This window comes from Enoplosus armatus, chromosome 14 (genome assembly GCF_043641665.1).
Source record: "Enoplosus armatus isolate fEnoArm2 chromosome 14, fEnoArm2.hap1, whole genome shotgun sequence".
Taxonomy (NCBI): Eukaryota; Metazoa; Chordata; class Actinopteri; order Centrarchiformes; family Enoplosidae; genus Enoplosus; species Enoplosus armatus.
This window is the reverse complement of record NC_092193.1, coordinates 16,608,089-16,622,106: the sequence shown is the minus strand read 5'-3', so window position 1 is coordinate 16,622,106 and position 14,018 is coordinate 16,608,089. Positions and strand designations below refer to the sequence as shown.

The window sequence follows — 14,018 nt, the reverse complement described above, 5'->3', positions numbered from 1 at the left end:
ACAGTGCTGTTAGTCTTGCTAGATGCGAATATACTTGTTAATGGTGGACGGTTCAGTCTCGTGTGAACATGGTAAAGAGGAGCTAGCTAAAATGTCAAATGTAGAGGGGGTCAAGGGTTGAGCTCTGAGTGAATATTCATCATCATAGGTGGGTACACAACGAGAAAATAGAACAGATATCTTTGAAAATGACAAAGGTCATTGCTTAAACTATGTTGGGCAACTATGTGGCTATGCTAACTGATAACAGTTATTTGAAATGTCTATATATTTGAATGTCCATAGCTGGTTGTTCACTAGCTAACGCTCCAGCTAAAGCTAGCAAAGCCCAGTTACCTCTTCTCTTGCAATCAAGAATAAGTATTTTACTATGAGATACTTACCTACATCACTCATAATGCAAAACGTTCATATAGCTTTGTTCAGCAGGTGGGCTATTTAGAGAACAGCCAGTTATGCCATTTCAATAGCTAAGTATATATTAATTGCTTAAGCTAAATCAACAGTAGTATTGCTAACTGTATAAAAGCAGCATATTTCCATTTTTTTGTGTGTCCAAAGGTGTAATGTAATGATGATTTTTCTTTAATCTCTCAAATAGTTTTAATCCATACATCACTTAATTATGATGTATCATTAGGAGGCTTGATTTTTTGCACCAGAGAATATGTAATTTCAGCCACATGTAAATACATGGCTACAAATATATTTATTGGTTTGTTTTTACATCCACGTATGTATCTCGGGTTTGTTTTTTTCTTTAAGCCAGATGTCCTCAAGCAAGATCCTTAATGACTGATTGAGATTGCCCCACTTCAAATGTGTGAGTGCCTACATGACCTGATGACATGTTGGACTCCGATGACTGCGCCTTGTCCCTGGACAATCTGTTTTTTGAGAAACCCATTGTCCACAAAGTGTGAGTACAAAGAGACAACAACATCTTCTCTCTCTCTTGTTCTTCCTCTCTCAGCTGAATTAATGTTTCCCACTGGTTTGTATTTGACAGAAAGCCACTGCACCAGGAGGCCAGTCCATGGCAACTGGAAGTGCCTCCATCTCTTTCTCAGATTACAGTCACTCAGGATATGCACAAGGAGGCAGAGTCTCTCTCTACCCTATACAGTATGTTGTGCTCTGGATTAGGGTGAATTCCTTTTCACTTGACTTGAGTAAACTGCTCAGTATCTGGCCTATTGAAGCCCTACTAAATTTAACTGTGTGACTCAGTGACATGATAGCTTGAATAGGCTTGTAAGCTTTCCCAATTTGCCTTGGCTTGCATAAACAAATCAGGATATGGGTCTTATGATATATTCTCATAATCATTAGTACGACTGGAATGGCAAATCCCCTGCTGTAAATTCTTTTCATCAACAAGAAAAATAGCAAAATAGTCAACCTTAATTTTGAGAGTCACACCCATAAAAGGCACCAATTTACAGCTACCAACAACTTGGTTTGATAAAACTCTCTCTCCCTCTTCAATATTACTCACAGGTTTCTCACAGAAACCCAAGAAACTTCCGTTCAAAGGATCAGCTGGCCTTAAGATCTTACCATCAAAAATCAACGGTCCGTGCAGATCTAACAATGATGAGAAAGAGTTTGAAACTCAGGGTGGCAGCAACAGCATCAGCAGATGTGATGGCCTTAGGGGAGGTGAAGGGTTCAGGGATTACTCTCAGGGTGCCTGTCAGAGTGGCAGAGGTGGAGATGAAACCCTGCGGGACTCTGGTCATGTGGCCATCGGCCGGAGGTGTTTGTCTGTGGACTGCAGCGAAAGCCCACCTCTACGGAGAAGGCAAGTGTCAAAACAACATTTACATGATTGTGAATGAAGGAGTATGTGCACATGTTTTTCAGGCAGTCTCCCTGAAGTACACATTTTGAAAGATGAGAAGAAATCTGCACTTGTGGCCCTGAGATTCAGGCCATGAAAACCAGGTCAACAAGTATTTTCTCTCCTTGGAGGCAGATACAGAAGATAATTTTAAAATTGCTTAAATTAGCAGGATTAATGTTATTCACTACATAAAAGCCATATTTCCAGTTTTCCACTATCAAAAAATGTATTGTAGTGCTGATTTGCTCTTTAATCCCTCATATTGTTGGAATCCATGACATGCTTAGTTAAAATGGAGCCTGAGTATATCCTGAAGAGGCTTGATTTTTACATCAGGACAGGTTATTAGAAGAATGTGAAAAGATGCTAAACCATCCCCCACGTTAGCCTTGTTGCCAGAGGCCAGAATGCCTGGCCTTCTTCAAATAAGCCTCCAAGCTTGGGGCAGCAACAATAATTCTTCCCTCCCTCATTCTACCTTCCTCCTCTTTTATTTATTCTTTATTCCCTCCATATCCTCCCCTCCCTCCCACAACAGCTTGTTCAAGGTTCAGGTGTTGAACAATGGAGGTGACTCGTCAAACACAGATGACCTCAGTAGCAGCGGCAGCAGCAGCCAGACAGCATCCAGACCTCAAACTTTTCTCAGTCGGGTTACCATGGCGACAGTGCCTCCTCCTCTTCAGCCGCCACGGGCGACAGTTAGCCAGGCAGCTCCTCCTTTCTCCCCCAAGCCCCCCTTCTCACCCCCTCTTCTGGGCTCATCTGCAGCGAGTGGCCAGCCCCCGCAGCAGGCGGCACATGCAGAGATGCAGGACAAGGGCACAAAGAGAGCCTTCGTTCCGCCCATGACGCCTCAGCCGCTCCGCATACAAGGTGCTGCACTGCACTGACACAGTCACAGACGGGCGCTGTGCTCTTAGTCTATGACTGGTTCACCAAATCACACTCGTATAGCTTCTGTAGAGTGCTGCAGCTAATGGCATGCCCATGTCTAGCTGTGGCTGCAGCCGCCACAATGTGTTTGGCTGTGATGAGGTGAAATGAGGTGAGCTCCCCTCATTGACCGCTCCATTGTAATGAAACATGCTGGTCACTAGGTGGTGGATAGCAAAGTAGTAGAAGCAGTAGACAGTAACAGTAAAACCTTTGTAAGCACATGTAGTCATTTCTGCAGTTCTACTGTACATTCACTACAAATCCCTTGATTTTATCCCCTGCACAAATGTTAAACATTGTATAGTAACATCAAGGTGGAATGAGTATGTCTTGATTGTGCACATTTTAGGGTCTTCTGGGTCTGGAGTTTTGCGGCCAGTTTCTGAAATCCGTATCCTTTTTGTTGTGTAAGTCAACAAAATTTACGCAATTTATTTTTGTGTTTGAAATGTGCTAGAATGCAATTTCACAACTATTGTGGTTTGATTTCCTGAACCATGCTAACACAGCAGCTAAGTTCAGATCCGTCTTCAACGAGTTCCCGTTTTTTAACTACGTTCAGTCCAAAGCACTAGATGACGTAAGCATTATTTGAAAGCCCTCATTAACATAATGGTGTGGGTTATGAACAACATGATCATTTTCATAGTCTTGTTATAACATGTTAGAAGTGTGAGCTGCGATCACGAGCTCCTGGAGTGCATTCATGTTTGGTTTGTTCACAGGTTCTTTACACGGGTAAGAACTTTGTGGCATGCGCTCCTACAGGATCTGGTAAAACAGTGCTGTTCGAGCTGGCCATCATTCGTCTGCTAATGGAGACCTCAGAGCCCTGGAGAGATGTCAAAGCTGTCTATAGTGAGCATGATATTGTATAGACCCTATTAAAATACCAATAAAGCTCCAGTCTGAGTAGATTTGGCCTGGACTAATTATTTAAATCAAATCTAAAAGCATTTTTCTTCCGACTTACTTAGTGTATCATTTCCAGAGTGTTTAGATTTTTGACTTTCAGTTATAGATGATGATGATTTAGGATCTTGTCTTGTAAACAGATTCCCTGTTTGTTCTTGCCAGTGGCCCCTATTAAAGCTCTCTGCAGTCAGTGCTTTGAGAGCTGGAAGAAGAAGTTTGGTCCTCTGGGGCTGAGCTGTAAGGAGCTGACGGGCGACACAGAGATTGATGACTTCTTTGAGATTCAGGACTCCCACATCATCCTGACTACGCCTGTGTGTGACAATATACTGCAGCTCTAAAGTAAAATTGCGATATGAAATTGTACTTGAATATATGATGTTGTATTTATCTTTTCTCAGGAAAAGTGGGACAGCATGACAAGAAAATGGAAGGACAACTGTCTGTTGCAGCTAGTCAGGCTCTTCCTTATTGATGAGGTCAGTGTGTTTGTCAGATATTTTGTTCAGGTTCATTTTTCAGTCTTCAGTATCTCATAATCTACCTGCATAATGGCAGATGCTCACCATGCCAGAAGATGTACTCTCTACATTATGTTTTATTATGCCACATTGCGTGATGGCGCATCATTAGCCTCTGCACTTTATTTTACTTGAGGTTGGCCATTACAATATGAAAGTACATCATGTTCTGGGCCTACGTATTATGAGAGTGCATTGGACCTGTCTGTTATTCCAGACGAACTTCATTTTACCTACGTACGATCACCTCCGTTGAACCTTAAAAGATGTTTCCGAAGCGTGTAAGTGTAAGATGACAAGTGTTGTTCATCCAGGTGCATGTGGTGAAGGATGCGACCCGTGGTGCCACTCTGGAGGTGGTGGTGAGCAGGATGAAGGCCGTGCATGCCTACAGGACAGCACAGAATCCAGAGGCCGGCCTCTCTATGAGGTTTGTGGCTGTATCGGCCACCATACCCAACATCTCTGATGTAAGTGGCTGAGAAAGTGCAGAAATGTGTTTAGGACAAGAGAATTCAATGTTTTATGATTAGGTCATAAGAAAGCGTAAAAATAGCAACAAATTAAGAAAGGCTGTGTGTCTGTGCACTTTTAGTATTGTACTTGCCGATCACCATTATTTTGTCTGCCTGTTGTTAGATAGCAGACTGGCTGTCTAATGAAAGTGGTCCAGCCAGATACCTGGACATGGACGAGAGCCACCGTCCAGTGAAGCTGAGGAAGGTGGTGCTGGGATTCCCCTGCAGCCCAAACCAAACAGAGTTCAAGTTTGACCTGTCGCTCAACTACAAAATGGCCAACATCATACAAACGTACTCTGACCAGAAGCCTGCACTAGTGGTGGGTGGGGAAATTGGGCCAAACTGTGTGTTCTTGCTCTCACTGCTTGTGTGTTTGCTTTCCTTCCTTAATTTTCTCATGTGATTGAATAAGGTGGCAAAGTTATTAAGCGTTAATAAGGATTAGATGACTTCATGGTCTAATAGTTATGTTATTCTGTAGTTTTGCTCGACAAGGAAAGGAGTCCAGCAGTCAGCTACAGTTCTGGCCAAGGATGCTCGGTTCATTATGAGCATTGAGCACAAGCAAAGGCATGTTTCTTATTTTCATGTTCTTATATATGCAACTCTTCATTAAAACATTTTGCTATTTGCTGATCTTCTGGACCCTTTGTTACTTTGTTATCTGTTTAGGTTGATGAAATATGCAAACTCTATTCTGGATTCAAAGCTGAGAGGTGAGAGGTCCCCTTTTGAAACCTAAATGTCATGACCCACTAGATTACAGACTTTGAAACCTGTTTTAGTCCAGACCCAGAAAGAAAGTACAAGTCCCTTTGGTTTGATTGTGGCTCTGTTGTGACTATATAACATTATTTTGTGTTTTGTTTGTGGTGCAGATCTGGTGATGTTAGGACTCGGTTACCACCATGCAGGAGTTGACTTGTCTGACAGGAAGTTGATCGAAAAGGCCTTCACTCTGGGAGACCTTCCTGTCCTCTGTGAGACTTGATAACTAACACAGTTTTATTCTGTGCTGTAAACGGGCATGTGACTATATAAGCGTGCAACGTGATCTGTGTTTTTATTTCCTTTGTAACGCTGCAGACATAAACAGGAAAGACAATTGTCCCATGTTACAACAACTGAGTCAAACAATATTTCACCCATATCATGTTGAGACTGAAACCTTTATTCAGTTTGAATAATTAAGAGACACAATGAAGATAAAAAAAAATGACATTACCATATAGCAATAGAGATAATATTAGACAATTATTTTCCTTATTGGTGCATCTCTAATTAAAAGTATACCAGGACATTTATCACACTCTAGTGCAAAACAATCAACAACTTTTACCACATGCTGGTACAGTTTCAAATCAGATTTTGTTGTGGTCTGATCTTTTTTATATATCCTAGTTACCACCAGGACTCTGGCCATGGGGGTGAACCTGCCAGCTCATCTGGTGGTGATCAAGTCCACCATGCAGTATGTGGCAGGCTCCTGTGAGGAGTACAGCGAGGCTGACTTGCTGCAGATGATAGGCCGAGCTGGAAGACCACAAGTAAATGACAGAATAATAACGGAATGCTTTGTTCATTTTCTTACCTCCCTTACTGTAGCACAAGGAGGTAAAGGTTGGTGCTCCATCACAAGACAAGGAACAGATTTGTGCATTTTATTTCACAAGTGTACCATTAACTTGCAGGTATCTGAAGCTGTAAGGGAAATCACATTTGTTTAAATACAATAAATAAAGTAAGGCAGCTACAGCTAGTCTTAGTATGATGCACAAACTAAATAACAGCTAATGTATTTTCTTCCTCTAGTTTGACACATCAGCGACTGCGGTGATCATGACCAAGATCCAAACCAAAGACAAGTACATGAAACTTATGAATGGGATGGAAATCATTGAGAGCAGGTCTTTTTTTCTTCTTCTTCTCTCAATCTGTGTCTGTCTTTCTCTGACTCTTGCTCTCTCATAGGAGAGAGGTTATACGGTACTGCATGAGGTAACACTATACTTCTTTTCAGCTTACACAGTCACCTGGTGGAGCACCTGAATGCTGAGATTGTTCTCCAAACCATCAGTGATGTCAACATGGCTCTGGACTGGATACGCTCCACCCTCCTCTACATCAGAACCTTCAAGAACCCCACACACTATGGTCAGAGCCCCAAACACAAACACACAGAAAAAAATGATGTGTATTAGAATTAGTGTCCAGCTTCTTTGTCATTACTGTAAGTAAAACCAGTTAAAACAAATGTGCCTCCACTCTAATTCCAGGTTTCTCCACCGACTTAGACAGACATGGAATCGAAGCAAAATTGCAAGGTGGGCCACAATCTTTGAAGTAACCAACGCAGCATGTTGCTATTGGGGGGGGGGGGGGGGGATACTCTATCAATGAATGTATTTTACTTTTTGTGTTAATTGTGCACATTAGTAACACTACCCCACTATTGTAGTCTAAGGTAATTACTGTTGCTCCTGTCCTCTCACAGAACTGTGTCTGAGGAACCTCAACTCTCTGTCCTCCATCGGTCTGATCGACATGGATGAAGATATAAACATCAAACCAACAGGTAGAGTGGAAGTTAGTTTAAATGGTTGGCAACATGCTTAATGTGCTCCCCTGTAGTTTATCTTTTTAACTTGTGTTCAGTAGCGTGGATGACATTTGCACCTTTAACTACGCTTTTCTTTTCCCATTGGGCCTTATATTCAAGAAATGAAGCTGTGAAGTAGTTTGTTTTTGTTCCTGGCAGAGGCCGGCAGGTTGATGGCTCGGTACTGTGTTGCCTTTGACACCATGAAACAGTTCAGCAAAGTGGCTGGCACTGAGAGTCTGTCTGACCTGGTAGGTTTCCTCATAAGACTGCACAGTACTGTATTTGTATTTGATTCAAAATGCACATATAGTTGTTAGGCTGGCTTCCTGCAAAAGGAAATCATTTTAATTATTTGGAAGCCGTCTAAGGCATTGCAAGGAAATACTTTTCAGATCAAAAGTGGTTTCATGTACAGATTGAGTTGGCGTCGAAGAGCAAAGAGTTCAGTTCAGACATTCAGTTGAGAATGAATGAGAAGAGATCCTTGAACACCTTGAATAGGGACAAGAACAGGATCACCATCAGGTCAGACACATTTATAGGATCGACAATTGCATCTATAGTATCATAACCCCTGTTTTTTATATATTTGGATTAGAAATGAGAAAAGCCATTGTTTATCAGATGTTTATGTATTTTTACAGGTTTCCCGTTGAGGGAAAGATCAAAACCAGTGAGATGAAAGTGAACTGGTAGGTTTATTCATTCAGTGCTTTCCCGAATAAAAAGAAAATACTGGTTTATGAATTTTATTGCAAATTTTATTTTTTATGGATTTCTTATGGACTGACATTATACACATTATGTGTGTATTGGCTTGCCTTTAGCTTGATTCAGGCTCAGTTGGGTTCCATCTCAATTCAAGAGTTTGGACTTACACAGGACACAGCAAAGATCTTCAGGAATGGGATGCGCATCAGTAAATGTATGTTGATCAAATCAGGAATAACAAATAGACAAAGTGCTCTCTGACTATGTATTGTTTTGAACTGTGTCAAATTGTATTTTGATGCAAATCAGGCCTGTCTGAGTTTCTGAGTCAGCAATCCAAGACTGGTTTTTCTGCTCTGCTCAACTCCCTGGTCCTGGCTAAGTGCTTCAGAGCCAAGCTTTGGGAAAACTCACCCTATGTTTCCAAACAGCTGGAGAAGATAGGTGATACATACATTACTATGTCCATGTGCTGTAGATATAGACATAGCATAGGACTTGTTTATCTGAGCAATGTAAATATAGCACTAAAATAGAATTACTGCATGATGAATGAATAAATAAAACATTCTTCCTATTAGATGTACATACAGTGTCAAACTAAATGTTAGCATTTGATAATAACACACTGTGTGTTTCAGGCCAGACCCTGTCAGCTGCCATGGTGAACGCTGGACTCACCACTTTCAGCAAAATAGAGCAAACCCACGCCAGAGAGCTTGAGCTGGTCAGTCTGTGTAATATTTAAAAAGAAAACACTTTTTGATAATCCAAAGCATTTGATTGAACTATTATTTGAGCTGGGTCAGTGGCGACGTAGACACTTCAGCTGTGAAGTTGATTATGCTGATTTGAAAATGAAAAAAAAAAGGATTTTCAGAGAATTATTGTATCAACTATTTGGATGTGATTTTTTCTGACTTTGTTTCTTTTATTCAGATCCTCAACAGACATCCACCATTCGGCAACCAAATCAGAGAATCTGTCATACATCTCCCGAAGTACGAAGTTACTTTGGAGCAGGTAAAAGATGTTGCAGAATTTTATTATCAAAGGGACAGGTATGTCATATTACATCATATAATAGAGACTTTCACTTTTAATCACTTTTTATTTAAAGTTGTTTTTCTTTTTTTTGTAGCTTCCAAGGTATAGCTGTGCTATGGCGGAGATTGTGGTGAAGGTGAACCTAAAAAATCAAGCACAGCTGCTGTCCAGGAGAACAGCTCCAGACCACCACTACATCTCTCTGATCATCGGAGACTCCGACAACACTGTGGTCTTCTTACAGAAGCTCACGTGAGAAAAACCCACCTATTTCCTCTATAATTCTGTCACTAAATAAGTACACAGACCTTTCACCATTATGTAAAAAAAGATAAGATATAGTATTTTTTCTTGCTTGTCTTCCAGGGACTTGGTGCTGTTGAAGTGTGGCAGCTGGTCCAGGAAGGTCGAGGTGGCAAAGGCCTCGAAAGGAGGGGAGATCAGTTGCAATCTCATCAGCTCAGAATATGGTAAAACATGGACGTACCTTTGCATTTCACATAGAAATGTATCTACAAGATGTACAGATATCTTGTACATCACCGATATTATAGAGGGGAATAACAATATGTTGTATTCTTCAGTTTGTTGTAAAGCATATATATTATATATATTTCTGAGGAACAGGCCGAAATGTGTCAGACTAAATGAGGAAATGCTCAATTATTATATTTTTATAAAGCTGAATATTGTAATACATGAAACATGGAATAAATAACGGCAATTTTCAGGCATTTGTCATCAAATCAAACAATAGATTGTGGGGTTATCAATGCTATGCAGGGAGTGCATTTACTGGACATTTTCACTCTCCTATAGTGGGCTTGGACATCCAGCAGAAGTTCAGTGTGTACTACTCTGGAGCCAGGAGGTGTGGAAGTGATAATCCATACAACATATCATATGATCCTACTGGACAGAGACCACAGCCCTCTGCACTGAAACCACAGTCTACAGATCAGGCTGCAGCTCAGAGGGAAAATGCCACATCTGCTCCAGACCAAGGCACTACACTGCAGCTTTGTTACTGATGATTTTGCTGATGCTGAAATATGAAATACTGTATATCAATATAGTATTAGGCAGATAGTTGAGATGTTTTTCATGTTCTCTATTCAAATGTGACAACTTTACGACTACATTTAGGCAATAAAAGACAGTGCAACCACTTCTGCAAGAATAAGGATCTCTGTGGCCACGACTGCTGTGAGTTCTGTCACACGACTTCCACTGTGTATCTCTTATGTATCTACCTGTGCATTACTTTGTGTGCCTGTCAAGATTATAGAGGTCTTCTTCCTCCATGTGCCCCCCTCCCAGGTAAAGTAGGTGTAACGGTGGCACGGAAGAGGTCAGCAAATCAAGAATCCAGTTTCTCTTCCTATTTGAAAGACCTGAGGAGCAGGTGTGACACACTCGCGCAGACTCCTGTCAAACGACTTAAGGTGAGGAAGAAAACAGATATGATTTTTAGCCAGCATCATATACTCTTAAACATTGCAGCCATCATACAAAAAACAGAATTGACACTTGTCTAGTTGTCTGTGATTGCTTTAAGATATAAACCTGTGGCTGTGTCATCCTGAACCAGCCTCATCCAATAGATCACACAGTAGAATAGTATGCAAAGTGCACTTGTGCAAGATTTCTTTCTCCAAAAAACACCTCATGTTGAGTCTTCAGATGAAGCTGATGAGTCATTGCCACATCATCAATCGTTCATCCAAGAATTGTCAATGATACAAGTGGGGAAGTTGAATGGCTGCAAAGACGAATAAGAGATATACCAGCCACATGAAACACCACACGATTATAGGAACAACACAGTATATGTAACACATAAAACTGTATGTGCATAACATATATACACCAGAGAGTCTGGGCATGTAGACATGCACTTTAGGAAAGATATTTATCAACTTTGCAGGTGTCAAATATACAGATTAGATACAATGTGTGTGTTTCTGTGTTCATTCTGTGTAAAACTCCAGATGAGGTCATACAGATCATACTGTATGTGTAAATGTGCAAGCTGCATGTGTATTGCTGTGTGTTTTTATACTACTGTACCAAATGAGAATGGCAAATATAATTTTTGTGAATAAGATAACTAGACAAACAATACAATAAGTGTCTTTCCTGTTTGTTTATAAGTTCACATAAGGAGTCAGTTGTTCTGTATTACTAAGGTATGTAAATCTCTGTTTGATGCTCTGATTTATTTCCTCAGATGAAAATGAGCGAGGAGTCTGTCTCTGTCAACATGCAGGAGTTTTCTTTCAAACCCAAAGAGAGGCTACCTACTGTTTCCAGGTATTCAGTTACACTGACATTTTAGACTTAATCAGTGCAAACGTTAGAATAGGTCCCTCAACAGCTGCTGCGAATAGATTCTTAAGAACTGTGACAAAAGAAATCTGTCAATATAAGTTTGGTTTCAATCACATCTGATTCCCTGCTGCTGAATTATATTCATGTCCTGTTTTATTTGATGAAGGTATGGAGGGAGTCAGTGTGAAGCTTCAGTGAGACCTCACACTGAGACTGTGGATCTGACAGGAGAAGACTGGGCTCAACTGCCAGACACAGCTCATCTGGACGACGTTGGTAAACAAGTGGCATAGAGAAGATGAACTCAACACATTCCCCAACATTGCAGGTTTTAACAGTCACATGACCTGTTTGACTGTATTTTTATCTCCTTTTGAGGTTACGATGACTATGTGGAGGACATGAGCAGGATGATGGAGGAGCCTGTCCAAACACCTGCAGCATCTCATGCTCACCATCAAAGTATTGTCAACTTAACTCAAACTCATTACTAGACAGACCATACCGGTGGTTTTGCATGTTTTAGCTCATTAACTACACATCTCATATACCTTACATGATGCCAGACTGAATCTAAGAAGGCCTAAGGTGCAGTAACATTTGATGTGTGTATTCATATCTGTGTTTAGGTTCATCAGTGTGGATGAACTCAGGGATCAGTGTTGGCGTGAGTCAGAACCATAAACCGCATCTAAACCAGATCAGTACAACGAATTCGGCTCACTCAAAGAGGTCTACTGAGGTGTCAAACCAGGGCGCTCACGGTGAAAACGCTTCAGCCTCACAAATACCAACTGTCAGCTTCGACCTTGGAAGTGAATGGGACGACTGGGGCGACTTTGATGATGAGAACTTGGTGCATGCCAGCGAGACATCATTGGCCTTGTGTCCAACTAATGCTAGACCTCAAGTCCAACAGTCTTTTGCCACTACATCAGCACAAGGATTCTTCCGTCTTTCACAAGTCAAACCCTGTATAACCACTGCCAAGACACCACAGAGGCAAGGCTAAGTATGCACAAATTAAGGTGTAATCAAACACCAGGAATCAAATAATGAGTGAGATTTATACAATTTCCTTTCAGAAAACCCAGTTGTCCACTGAGGCTTCATATTGAAGTTAAAACAGTAAAAACCTTTGTCATATTTTTGTGTTTTAGGTCGATTTCACCAACTTTAAGTCCTGAAATCAGAAAACCAGGACCCTCCCAGGTGACAGTCAGACCGCAGAACAGAATCACACTTGACTGGAATAAAAAGGTGTGCTTGTGTGTGCATGCAGAGATCTGCATGTGCTACTTCTGCAGTTTAGTGATATCCTAAACAATGTACTATTGTTTACATGGTTACTCACATCAACAACATCGTACTGCTCTCATTGTTTTCACCAAATAAGAAAAAAAACATGGCAGAGAGCAAAATTTACTTTTAGCGTTGCTCTTTTGCTGATGGGATTTTCTCTGGACAGAAATATTCTGTTTATTAATAGCAAAAGGGTTATTGACTCCCAGGTTAAGCTTAGTCAAAGGTGCCTGTAAACAGCTGAACCTTTCTAAAATCTTAACTGGTGTATGGTCATATGACACTGGCCTCTCTTCCTCCTTGTGCAGAGACCAAGCATCTTCAGTGAAGAGGTCACAGTAAAAACACCACAAATACTCCCAAAACAGATTGAGACCCACATGGCCCCACTTACTAGAAGGTTGGATTTCTTCTCAACAATGTGCGTCCCACCAAACACCAGCTCATCAGTCAACAGAAGGTAGAGGAAAATATTACAAGGCTTTTATTTTGACTCACAACCATATTTTTTCCTTTATACTTTTACTAAAATATACTTTGTCACCTGATTAACCCCTTTCCTCTTTTTTCACTCATTGTATATTCAGCACCAGCAGCAAAGAGGAGGAAGCTTTCATTGGGATATTTGATGGTTTATTCTAGAAGTACTGCTTGTCTGTTTGTGTTCATGTTTCATTAACCTGTGAGCTTTTCATCAGGAGTTGTAGACTGTTTTAAAGTCATGTTATTATATATTCATATGGTAAATGAAACTAATAGTTTCTTATGTTAGTTTTAATTGTTACTAATGTAATTTATTTATTTATGTAAGTTATTAAGTTTGTGTTTATTGGATGATTCAGTGCAGTTTAGAGCTATTGTGTATACTGTATATGTATTTATCACAGCTCTATCTTAACATTACCATTAAAAAGTTCCTAACTAAGAGTTTCCTCCTAAACTAAAATAAGGGTTGAGCCATTGCTATGGATGACATCACATTTTTGACTGAATTTAATCAGTATGTCTACAGTGATTGGTTGACAGGTGACCAGTCTGAGACAGTGGATGTGAAATGAAATTTCAATTAATTTTATTGAATTAAGTAATATAATTAAATCTTACCAATTACTGCAATGGGGAAGTACATAAAAATGTCGAATTAAAAGAGATAGATAGATTTCATTAACAAATATTTTATAAATTGTGTCACAAATTTCATATGAAACAGAAAAGTATTTTTTACTTTAATACTTTGGAGTTTTAAAGTCAGTGTGGATTTGGCACCAGTTTGTCCCAGTTAG

The 14,018-nt window shown here is 40.4% G+C and overlaps 1 protein-coding gene across 1 annotated transcript; it reads left to right on the top strand.

Annotated features, from left to right (window-relative positions):
- Nucleotides 1-848: 848 nt before the first annotated feature.
- On the top strand, nt 849-13,377 carry hfm1 (helicase for meiosis 1). Its single transcript, XM_070919090.1, has 38 exons — nt 849-919; nt 1,010-1,125; nt 1,501-1,804; nt 2,385-2,722; nt 3,135-3,176; nt 3,295-3,365; nt 3,511-3,643; nt 3,863-4,014; nt 4,102-4,179; nt 4,536-4,691; nt 4,861-5,061; nt 5,224-5,312; nt 5,415-5,458; nt 5,621-5,722; nt 6,144-6,289; nt 6,555-6,649; nt 6,763-6,896; nt 7,019-7,066; nt 7,237-7,317; nt 7,501-7,592; nt 7,760-7,869; nt 7,989-8,036; nt 8,172-8,269; nt 8,365-8,499; nt 8,697-8,782; nt 8,995-9,078; nt 9,197-9,354; nt 9,469-9,572; nt 9,922-10,107; nt 10,243-10,308; nt 10,423-10,547; nt 11,333-11,421; nt 11,597-11,709; nt 11,812-11,895; nt 12,063-12,435; nt 12,594-12,693; nt 13,044-13,195; nt 13,323-13,377. Exons 1-38 carry the CDS (start codon nt 849-851, stop codon nt 13,375-13,377), a joined length of 4,659 nt encoding a protein of 1,552 aa, XP_070775191.1.
- Nucleotides 13,378-14,018: the final 641 nt, after the last annotated feature.

Coding starts and splice junctions, on each gene's coding strand:
- hfm1 (XM_070919090.1), top strand. CDS start 849: ATGTTGGACTCCGATGACTGCGCCTTGTCCCTGGACAATCTGTTTTTT. Junction 6,290..6,554: donor GCCGAGCTGGAAGACCACAA/GTAAATGACAGA, acceptor TTCTTCCTCTAG/TTTGACACATCAGCGACTGC. Junction 9,079..9,196: donor ACGAAGTTACTTTGGAGCAG/GTAAAAGATGTT, acceptor TTTTTTTTGTAG/CTTCCAAGGTATAGCTGTGC.